General features: G+C 36.9%; 1 protein-coding gene across 1 annotated transcript in view; it reads right to left on the bottom strand.

The window, feature by feature from the left end:
• LOC131063625 (uncharacterized) overlaps window positions 1-12,663 on the bottom strand; it is a 108,289-nt gene that overhangs the window by 52,235 nt on the left and 43,391 nt on the right. The window contains exon 5 of the mRNA XM_057997511.1: window positions 10,229-10,320. Coding sequence (XP_057853494.1) covers window positions 10,229-10,320 — 92 coding nt within the window. The remainder of the gene's footprint in view (window positions 1-10,228; window positions 10,321-12,663) is intronic.

The following is a 12,663-nucleotide window of genomic DNA, read 5'->3' as shown; positions in this document are numbered from 1 at the left end:
GCCACATAAATTACCAAGATATCCATCAGAGAAACTAGTGTTGCTGGAGCTTATCAAACAATTGATAGCATATGATCAAATTCAAAAAAAGAAAAGGAAGTTGTCCATTGAATTCTCCATTGTCCTTCGTGACTATGTGGAATTGTGCCCAAACCTGGCAGCAGCTGAAAAGGAAGCGGAGGAATTGGCATTTTACCACTTAGCATTCTACACATCCAGATCTTACTATGACCCATATAATAAAATCAGGAAGGTCGCTGGAATGAAGTTTGTGCACAAGTTTCACTTGGAGGATTTTTGGGCTAGTGCCAGGGATGATCTTGAGGATAGGAAGAAGATGTTTTCTAGACTACCCCTTGACATGATCAAGATTGGTGAAATAATTCAAGTGCTGGATCAAGTGAAGGAGGATCTAGATTTAGTACAAACGGAATTTGAAAGAGTGAAGGACCAGCCCATCCAGCTTCCAAATTGGTTAAAACCTGAAGTTGACGATTTGGACATTTTGGCTAGACCAATTCTAAAATCCATCAAGCATTGGGTTGATTGGCACATCAGAGCACTAAAGGAAAGGAATGTCCACTTGAACTACCAATTAATGGGAAATCTGGATTCCCATAGTGAGGCCACAGAAGGATCTTCATAGGCCCAGGTTGAGGAAGGAGAAATCCAGCAAGAAGGAGTTGGACCGAGTAAAGGAAAGAATGCTCCAAAGAGGCCAAGGGCAAGGAAAAAGAAGGAAGCCCAGCCAAACGTTCAACCAGTTATCCAACCAGATGTTCAACAAGAAGTCTATCAAGAAGAACCACAGCAGAAAAGGGCGAGAGTGGAAGAGATGCAATCCCCAGCTAGTTCTTCCAGTGTGCGAGAGATGTAAATGTTCGCACAGGAAAATCCAGTGAATCCACTGCAAGGTAATTTCCTTGACAATGCGCCTCCGTAGGATGTTCTTAACATCAGCGCTTCACATAGGCCAACTCGGCCAAGAGGTCAAAGGCAAGAACTTCCCTCCCATCTAGAAGAGCCACGCCAGGATAGTTTCATAGAAGCAATCCTTGGAGAAATGGAGGAAGCTTCAGAGGAGCATGTACATATGGAAATTCAGGATCAGTCAACAACTGCTCCAGATTGGCTGACAGATAGATTGAGAAAAGAACCACAAAAGGAAGTGGATCCAACGCAAGAGTTGGAAGAAATTTTGAGGATGGATAGTGGAAAAGAAGGTTGCCCGGAAGTTTTCCAAGATCACAAGGAATGAGTTTGGATCTAGAACTTTACATTTAGTTGAGCATGCAGTGGACAAGGACAAAAATGAGATCACGCCAGATGATTATGTAATCAAAGAAGTTGATTTGGGGCGTGCTTCCATGACACAGGTGGTGGAAGAATTTGAAGGATCTTCCTTGGCCATGAAAGAAAAGATGCAAAAGATGAAAGAAAAATGCAAAAGGCTGAAGAGTGAAAACAGAACCTCATGTGAATACATTAAGAGTTTCAAACATTTGCTTTGGGAGGAAGATCCGTCCTTTGTTCCTCCTTCCGCTCTTCCTAAAGAATCCGTTGATGCCATTGAAAAATTAGGAAAATTGCCCAATATTCTAAGGAACGGGTGGAGGATGTTTTCACTGTAGCCGAAAAATTCATTGAAGACCTGGCTAGCCTTCATTCTAGACTTGTTCCCCTCTTGAATAGGCTGGAAGTTGCGGACAGTTCGTGGGAAGATGTACACATTTATCAGGATTTGACTATTTCACGACTCAGGGCATTGATGAAGGTTCCTAAGTAGACACTGATAGACGAAATTTATGATTTCCTGTGATGGTTTTGTGCAGTTTGCACTGGAAGGGAATCCTTTGAGAGATTCAACATGGAGTCCTTGACTATGAAAGATTCAATCAAAGGGGTGCAGGAGGAAATCCTTAGCGCAGTTAAGATATTATTAGCAAGGAAGCTGAATGAAGGCAGAGTGACAGTAAATTTCCTAAGGGCCTAGTTGCATGAATTTTTCTTTGTAGGATCATTTTCCAAGGCACACTTGGAAAATGTTTCTTTATTTTCCAGCACCATGTGGAGGACATAGGAAATGGTAGCAAAATGGGAGTTCTTCTCCAAGAGTGAAGAAGAAATTTCCTTGATGGAGTTCAAGATAGAAAGTGTGCCAAGTGTCTCTGTAGGAGAATTAGAGGTCGTTGTTGCCAAATTCATTGCTTATGCCAATAATGAGCGAGATAATGGTCATCCATTCTTCGACGGGGATCTTTTGACCGAGTGACATAGTGGCATATTTATTGCTGGAGTATTTTGACCAAATGCTAGCTAGGTCAACACATGTTGAATAAATGGAGCATCTTTTTGCATGCAACCGTCACATTTAAGGCATTATGACTGATTCCTTTTGCATGCAGTCGTCGCATGTGGAGGTGATGGTGCATTTATGACATAATTGGGCAATTTTTGCATGGAGGAATATTCAGTTCATGTTGAGCAAATTTAGTAAAGAGTGGTGCATTTAATACATTTTGGATACCAATTTTAATGGGCTGGAATTAATTATATATGGGCATAATGGGCATTTATTGTTGATTCCCACCTTGTTGCATCATGTGTGGGGAATCTTTTAGGCAAAAACCCTAATTAGGGTTTGCATGTAGCAAGCCTATATAAAGGGATGACCCCCCTCATTTGTAAAGGGAGGAGAGATTGCTTTTTGAGATTGTTGCGATAAGTTATTGAAGCAGTTAACTTAATACATTGTTCAATTTGATGGTGTATGCTTGTTCTATTTGTTTTCAATCTACTCTCTTCACTTAGACTAGATTTGCTTTCAATTGTTAGATGAACGGGATTGATGAGATTTTTTGTAGTGGAACCCTTCCTCATACCTTTTGTTAGTAGCTGATTGTTATTAACTTTGTAAGGTTAGTCTGAGGCTTTTATATGTGGAAACTTAACTTCGATCATCGAGTGGATATTGTTCTATGATGGTGTCCATTGGTGGTATGAAAAACTCCTGCACAACCCTTGAAGATTGCACCGTTTTTGTGTAGTTGTACAAAGTGGGCGAAGCAAAGTGCAGTTTGGTTTCACCCAAGCAATCATTGTCTCTTTGTTCTTAGAGTTAGCATAGATTTCCTAAACCCTTCCCATTTACTTTCTGCATATTTAAATCCAAACTCCTAAAAAAAGAGGTTCACATTGATAAATCATTCGTGGATAAATTCCTTGAAAGTTGCAATATTGTTTAATCTTCTTCATGTGTGTGTAAGTCCCCTTGGATTACCGGCATATCACATCAACCAACTGAGCCACGTCTATTGCGAATAGGAACCTTGGAGTCGATTGTCTGAACTTACTGCAATCTTAGCACACAATGGTACTTTGATCAAGAGAGAGTAAAGTGACCGTTGGGCAACTTTATTTTGTTTTAGGCGCTGTCATAATAAAACACGTCAACACTCACAAAATCACACCTTGAAACCCAAGTTGTTACTAGTGCTTAAACAAGTACAAAGATCTCTCTACTCATCCAAGTGAAAAACCAACTAATTCATTAGGTGGTACATTACAAATTCTCTACATTTCTTGTTTGAAACCCAAATCTGATTCCGTCTACTCAAGATATACCTATTAACCATTTTGGAGTAATGTCAACTTCATGCACCAAATTGTAATGCAAAAAACAAAATCTAATGAGAAAACTTGTACCACTAGGTAGCATTGAAAGAGAGCTTTCCAATGCATATAAGAAGTCAAAAATATGATAAGCTATTTGTGACTCTGACTCAACCCAAGATGAAAGTTATGCCCCTCAAAAAAATACTCATATTGTATAGCATTCAAATTGCCAACTAGTTCTAGATGGTTGTGTAGCACAAGCTATGTTGTGGTGGCAAACAAGGGTAATACCCCCTAGTGGCAGTAATTGTCCAATGGGCTAAACTTACGCCCCTACTAGTTGGCCACAACGAGGGGATAGCCACCCACCCATGACCTAGCACTTACTACCAACGGGCAGTCACCCAAATGACCAAGGACATGCTTTGAAACTTTGCAAGATTTTTTAATATTTTCTTTTCAAAAAACATATTATTTTTCTTTTTTTTTTGGTGTCGTCCTCTACAAATCTATACTCAATCAAATATGATGAATCCACTATATGGTATGAATCTGCACAACTGAACAAACAAATTTCTCCCAAGATTTCTCCAAGGCCCAAAAAAGGCCATATTTTTGTCTCCAAATATAATCAAGTTTTATGTGAATTCATAGATTTTTGGGTCTTTTAGAATCAATAATATTGCCTTTTGTTGTCTAGGAGTCTTTAGCAAAAGTTCACCCCAAAGACTCTTATAAAAAGAGCCCAAAGAGAAAACTCATTTGGCAAATCTTCATAAAATCCTAGATCTACAATAACCCAAGTCTACAAACACACTTGTGACCTTGAAAATGCCTTCATTTTTTCCCAAGAAGACCGTGGATTTAACTATACGCAAGAATCTACTCATACCAAGGGTTATAAATGCTTGGGAGATTTTCTTTCGGAATCTAACAACCATGTGCTAATACTATTTGAAAGAAAAAAGATTGAGTCAATAATAAACATTTTCAAATAACCCCAAGAAAGAAAAATATGCAAACAAGTACTCAAAATCCACCATGTGAAAGAATAGACAAACATACCGCTAAAATGACATAAGATATACCTTAAAAAAACCCTCACTAGGGAAAATCCCAACCTCCAAAAGAATCCACACTTGATAGATTAGTCAACAATAGAACATTACAAAAAATTACAAAGTATTCATGAATACTTCTGAAACATCAGGTCACTCCAATGCATCCTCCGTGTCCAAGCATAATGGGTAACCATGCAACCACACATCCCATGCTATGCTTCACACATGCACTCTATAGGATAGCTCAATACAACTGACAACCAACCTTATCCACTAAGCATGTGATTGCTTTTATAAATTTAAGCTCACACAAATACAACTATGGTATTTGCAAAACCATGAGAACAAAAAACCATTGAACCCCAAAATGTAATAATCAACCCTAAATTAAAATAAAATAAAATTATTTAACAATGTATAAGCTCAACTTAAGCATATCAACAATGATATTCAGTAGTCAGAAGTGCTAATAAAAGATAACATGCAAATACAAGGTAATCCTGATTGCATTACTCTTCAAACATGTGCTCAACTTATACATTCAACATCCAACTACAGATAACCAAGAAATGTCTTTAGAGGAGGTGCAATAGGCTGCTACGAGTCTGATTACACTTGCTGCTGACCACAGCATAATAGACTGATATCACTTTCTGATAAGGCGCTTAAACCACAATGTCAGTGCATCCAAAATACTCACAAATGATGACTAGGGACTCTCTTCGAAAATCCACACAACAATAGTTTGAAAGATGGTAAGAAGACTATCAATTGATGAACAGAATAAATTGAAGACAGATCTGTTGTGAAAATTGTAGAGCTGATTAAGCTACAGCCAGTCAATCAAATCACATTATCAACAATCCCAATGTGCCATCTACGTCATAAAAAATGTGATTATCAACTGCTTTCATCATAAAAATCACTCCAATCACCCAAAAAAAATCAAAGAATGAACTTACAGGTGTGAAGGATGATGAACAACAATTAAACAATTAAATTAACAGTGTCTTAAAAAACAAAATATTGACCCAATTCAGTCCAAAATTGATGGAGAAATCTTCAAGCTCGGAAGTCAAATGCTGGCAAGAGAGGCAAATCTGTAACTCACTTTGCATCATTGTTATTTTGTTTGCAGGTATGAAAAAATGAATTTTCTGCTGTTTAGCCTCACCTAGAACTGTATGACACACTCCTATTTGCATCAAACCCTTCCAAAACACCTCCAAACTATCAAAGATGAACATCAATGGTCAAATCGCCTCATATCAGCATTCAGTCACCCCTCAAAAGGCAGTGATTGGACTGCAGAAGCCTCACACTGAGCATAGGTTGACAAGTACGACTTGTAGAATGGTACAACCTCTTATAATAAATACAAATCTGCTGCAAACAACATGATAACAAGTATTAATAGGGTTTCCCAACCATATGAGAAAGAACCCAAATTGACTCTGATGAATTCAACCTCCTATCAAAACCATATGGTCGTCAAATGACAATACACCCTTGCTAGGGTATTGCCTCAAAACTCATCGGTACGGACAGCAATGGAAGTCTCTGCAACACCTTCAAAAAACACAAAAAAAAAGCTTTGAAATATTCATCCAAACATCTACAATCAAAATACTTTGAATATCTTCATTTTCCCCAAAACCCCGAATTCACTACACTATGAAATCAATGGTGACCCCTATGTGGAATCACTCAAGCCAGCTGGGGAATGTCTCTTAGATCCGAAACCAACAACCAATCCTATTAAATGTACTCTTTTGCATAATAAAGTGAGAGCCCAAGACCTCCTTTTATAGAGTTGGAGGGAAAATAATCCAATTTTAAATTCAAAACAATTCCTTTTCCCTCAAATTTCCTTTTTGACAATTTAAAATTAACTTATGTCCAAGTCCCCCTTCCCTAGACATTCACTTCAAGGGACATAAATTTGCTTCATAAAAATAACACCAAAATGAAATATTATAGCACTAACATTAGAATTTTAGTGCATCATTTAAATATTCCCATCCAAGTTGCAAAAACCACCACCAAGGCCCAAGAAAAAAAAAATTATCACACCAAGGAGTAACTGAAGCTGAGGGAAGATGTTTGGTGCCAAAATGGAACTTACTATAAATAAATGTGCTCTCCAAGAAATGTGGAGAACATCCCAAGAGGCAAAAAATGCTTCGGAAAACGTTACTACAATCCAAATCACCAACTAAGTTCAATGCCATCATCGGAATCCAAGAAAAAATGAACCCTAGCTCTCCAAGATCTTTGGAGTTCTCCTTAGCATACTTAGAGGCTTACAAGAAAACTCGAAAACTGGCCAAATGTTCACAAAACAAAGTCATGTCCCACTTTTCCAAAATAAAAATTTACTAAAAATAGTGAGTCCGCAATGTCCAAAAATAGTAAGTTGTGGTAATAGGACAGTTTGAAAAAAAGAAATATTAATTTAATATATTATTTGTTTTGATGCAAATCACTTTTATCAAACAAATAAATATTAAATTAATGTCCTATTTGGTGGCATTGGTCTTTGGAAAGTTTCCTTGGCATTTTTTGGTATATTTGGCTAAGTTTGACTAATGATTTTGCCATCATGGAAGCGCACCAGTAAAGAAGGCTATTGGTTTGGCCAATAGAAAAGTACACAAGGTGGAGAACATGCTAGGTTAAACCATACCCAAGGCACACTAGGGGAAAGCCCCACAACTTAAACCAAATTATTGATTATGCAGGCAAAAAAGCATAATGGTTGAGCCACAACATAGGCGTGGCAAGAAGAAATCGCTAACACAAACCAATTTTCCAACTACTAGGTGGAAATTAAATATTAGTCAAGCCATTAGAAAGATGCCCTAGCAGAAAGCACTAGTGGCAAAGCCACAATCAGCAAGCAGCAACTCCATTTGGGCCACCTTTCATCTCCAAGGCAGAAAAATCATTTGGTTCAACCATAGCATATGTGCATTAATAACTTATTGGCAGAGATTCAAAAGACTTAAACCATTTTTTAACATATTGTGCAGACCCTTGGTTTGATGTTGCCATCTCCTTTCATAGACTTCATGCCTTATCCATTTCCATACTCCCTCTTCTTCGCTGCAGCCATCATCAATCTCAAGCCACATCATTATTTCATTTTTGAACAGATGCAACGTCAATCAACCTGCAAGAGTCATTAGTTGAACAACAAGACCATAATACAACAACTAAGTTGTATTTACACACAAATGATGATTAATTGTGATGAATAAATAGCCAAAACAATAGTATCAGTGTTGAGTTTCATATGGGTACCAACAAGACTCCAATAATAAAAATTGTAGGGGTACAATAGACCCAAGCTCCTTTCTCTCAACAAGCTTACTCCAGATGGGATCCCCCTAAATCCTAGTTGGAAGGTTTAAGCACTTACATGGCCTTGATTGTATAAAAAACATTCATAAATCATTTTTGGACTATATGCAATGCCAACATCAAGTTTCAGGGAAAACAAAGAGATGACACTTTGCCCAATGTCTTTATTTGCAAGCATCTTCTGTATGACCTCTGCATATATTTTGATGGTATTTTTTAATAGTTATCCATTTTATTTCAAATAAGATTTTTCTAATGCACTATTGTGAATGAAAAATTTAAGAGAAAACATGAATAATAATCCAAGCGTATCTTGTTGAATCTTCAACAGCTATCTCAACAAACTTAAAACTGACAGCTTGTTTGAGGCGATTTATTTCAACATGAAACATTCATCTTGTATTTATTGGTTGGTGTCCATAATCTAGTCAAGGGATTTCACACAATTTTTCTTTTAAATTTCACAAATATGAGAAATTTGACATGACCAATTGTGTACCTGCCTTCTTTCTAGATGTGTTGAGCCCTATTGACTATGGTAATTACTAGCACTCAACACACCTAAACATCACTCATTTTCTCTCTTTATTTGAAGCTTTTTGTTCGTGGATGTTACAGTGTGTGGAATTTTAATCCTAACACAAATGATCTTCAAATTTATTTAGGGAAAAAAATGAACAGTAATAATCAATCCTAGCTTGAGAGTTGTTAACTCAGTCCCCATTTTTAACAGCTGCAAGGAATGTCAGAATGACTTAATGTCTTGTATACTCTATACGGCAGATAACTTCCTATCTACCTAACAAGTATTTTCAATATATCTAATGAACTACTTCAATGTACCTTTCTTTTTTAAAATTTGAGTAGTCATGCTCAGGGCTCTAATGCATACACCAGTTTATTTAACATCTGGGTTCGATTATTAACCACCAAAGAGGCTCTCAAAGCTGCCCCCCATAGCAAATGTTATGGACGTCATCATGCCAACTAGGCAAATTATCCAACCAAAGATGAGAATAATGGGGTCCAATGCAATGAAAAACCTGCTTTTGTATGTCAACAATAAAAGCCCAATACTGTCACCTCTATACCTCTAGAAAAAGGGTTTGCCCTATCCAATTGGAAATTGGCCCTAAACATTATTGATTAACAGAAATTTGGGCTATCTGATATCACTTGAAATAAAATCAAGCTAGCATATAAACCATAGATTGAAAACTCACCAAGTATTCAAGCAACTCGTAGGTGCTCACAAGAAAATATCATAGCCAATAAGATTGCCTAACAGAGTTTTGCCAAGTTTATCTGAGCTTTGCTGAGTTAATGAACTTAAGATTTTTTTTTAATTTACCAAGCTTCCATGTCTGAGTCAGAATTGGATCTGTCAAGTTTTGACAAATCTCAAGTTTTACAAGACGATGTAAACAACAGGCAATCCTTAAAACCACCACAACTTTGAATCACATACCAACAAATAAAAATATGGCATGTTGTCAAACAGAGTTGCAGAGTTGTAAGTTTGTAATCATGAGAAACTATTGAATAAAATAATGAAAGTGAATACAAAGTGTCATTAAACACTAAGAAATTCTTCAATAAGAATACAGCAAATATTTTATGAATAAAATATATGGTTTCCTGGAAAACATAAGGATAATTCAGCACGGAAAAGAGGCATCCCAATTTATTCTGTTCATGACAGTTCCTCTTCAAATTTAAAACAAAATACAGCTTATCTTCAAATTCCTTGTAAATTGGAAATAGATTAAAGGTTGTAATTTAAACAGGGGCAACTGTTTAGTACTATAGTCAACATTTTGATATAACATGAAGTTAAATTCAGGTGTGTCGACCCAAAAATTCTTTCAAGCTCCTACAATTAACTTCAAAATTAAAACATAAGGCAAACCCTTCAAATATTTTTCAAGGATATCATTTGATTATACAAAAAAAAAATATAAAATCCCATTTCCCCTGCATAATAGTTCCCAGCTATGTAAAAGCCCCAGTAAAACCATAAAAGTAAGGCCACTTAATCCTCGGAAATACATGTGTACATAAATACAAAATATGTATAACAAATGAGATAAAGATTATCATGTACAGAAGCCCACAGTAGAAAAGTTTAACACATACAAGAATGGCAAGAACACCGAAAGCATTTCTTGGATTATTTATAATTAAAATACCTTGTTTCCGCTTCATTCTGTATCATCTTTTGCTGCTGCACAACCAAACATGTTCGTAACTCCAAATTTTCCTTTAAGGCTGAGTCTTTAAGCTGCCAAATAAAAATGTTATGTAGTGTCCTCAAAAAAGATTTCTTGTAGAAGAATGAACGCAAAGTAATAGATGTAGCTACATTCAGAAGTAGCTAGTGCACAAACTGTCTTAATTTTCTCATTCACCATCGTTAACATACATGATATTCTATATCCTTTGCTTGCAAAATTATACCATAATTGAAAATCTGTTTCCCAGCTCCATGAACTTATTAGAGGGAAATGGTATATCACTGAGAGAGCTAAAATCATCCAAGAAAGAACCTAGATGTGACAACTTCATGAAATGAAGTCTAATAAAAATGAAAGTTGGATGCCATAAAGATATATTCTTAAAAACACCTTGGGACCCATCTTCTTGCTCTTGTGGAGCCATCAGCAGGAACTAAAACACAAGGAGTAAATTATTTTAATCCGATTAAAGGAGTCTGTTGACGTGTCTAAAGTCGCGGAACTACAACTTCATTCGGCCAACGCAGAATAGAATGCTAAGTATCCTATCCTCTCTTGAGATAAGGAAATCCCTAATGTTGTGTTAAATTGATCAATGGGGATGACCTCAATGTTTTGGTTGTCAGGTCTTGACTGCATGATAGCTTAGTAGTTGATGTGTTTTGCTGGAAACACAAAGGGGACTTACGGTTAGGCGGAATTGGTTTCGCACAGGTTCCCTAAAATCTTAGAGTCCTATTTCATCTGATTTGCTTTTAATTGATGCTACTTCAGCTTGACTTGCAGGTTTCTTTTAATAATAAAAGGGAAAAAGGGGGAAATAAAGATAAAGAGTAAATAAGAACAACTAGCTAGCTTAACTAAGACAACATATTTAAAAACACATAGACGGAAATCTTAAAATAACTAGAAATTACTTTGCCAGCTAATTAGCACAACTAGGTAAAAACTAGTGCAATCATCTAGGGATTTTGAATTTTCAAGATGCTAATTACAAATGATGGACTCTTACACCCATTCATTCAAATCTAACAACCGAACTTAGCACAAAAATGGGCTCAGACTAACCATGCAGAGGGAATAATAATCAACTATTTCCTAATGGTATGAACCAAGATTTCCATCAAATACATGCTTAAATAAACTGTCTGAAAGTAAATACAATTGCAGAAATATAAAATAGATGGAGAAGAGGACCATGCACTCACAGTAAAAAAGACACAACTTTAACATCTATTAAATTCTGTATATATTTTGCCAAAGTTTTTGCAACAATCTTTAACTTTCTACCTAAAATAAAGGACAAACTAACTCCTTTATATAGAGTTCTCAAAATGGATGAATGGCCAAGATTAAACTTAGACAAGTGGGCCAGATTCATCCTCTATCAAAACTGCCCATACCCATAAATGGGAGGCAAAATATCAACAACAACAAAAGGGGGAAACAATAACTACCAAAAAGGTAATCAATAACTACCCAATAAAGCTGCTCCAAAAAGTGCACATGCACGGAGCTTAAAATTTACAACTTTGGTAGTTAGGAAAGAACTTTATGTCTGAAAAAGTGCATTTTAAGATTTTAAAAAGAACATATACTTTAGGAAAGCACTTTTCTTTCTCTGTTGTGGTCCCTTTTTCCAAAAATTCAGCCTCGTCATGCAAATACTCCTTCCAAATGTCCCGACCTGTTGTATGCTCTGCTCGAACGTAATCCTGAAATCTGATGCATAGTTGGAATAGCACCATGCTTGGGGGCATAGGAGGATGGCATATTTTGTATTGCATACCCTCTAGGTGGCGATCTACATGCTTCAATCCATCATTCCAGTCGGATCGATGAGCCTCAAAACTTAATATGTCCGCATGCAACCCACTGGAAAATTCCAGGTCCTCTATGGAGTATGCTACCTTGTCAATTCTCAGCCTATCCTCCCACCTTGGTTGTACTTCATTATCGGACATACTATTCTTCCAGCCAAGGACCATTGATGTGAGGATCTTTCCACCAAGATCCCTCATGTTTGACAAAATTTTCTCGCACTCCTCTTGCTCTTTATTAATGGTATATTTCATATCATTTTTCATGTTGGCAGTCCAGTACCACTCCTTGAAAGTGCTGATGTCATAGGGATCCAGGATGGTAGGCAATGTGGGAATTTGTGTGTGGGTCCAGAAAAGAGCCCTTATGAGGGGAAGAATCACACCAACCACCTCATGGACCTTGAAACATTCCCTCTTCACTTCAAACATCTTAACGTGAATGGTCTCTCGGTGGTGGGCCATTTCCTTCACATCTTCAATGATCCGCTCTCCCTTTTCTTTAATGTCCCAAATCCATTCCCTGACGGCCTTAGCGGTATCACGCACTCCTTCAAACTCAGTTTTAGT

Source organism: Cryptomeria japonica, chromosome 4, assembly GCF_030272615.1.
Source record: "Cryptomeria japonica chromosome 4, Sugi_1.0, whole genome shotgun sequence".
Lineage (NCBI taxonomy): Eukaryota > Viridiplantae > Streptophyta > Pinopsida > Cupressales > Cupressaceae > Cryptomeria > Cryptomeria japonica.
Note: the sequence above shows the minus strand (reverse complement) of the source record. Positions and strands in the feature narration are given on the sequence as shown.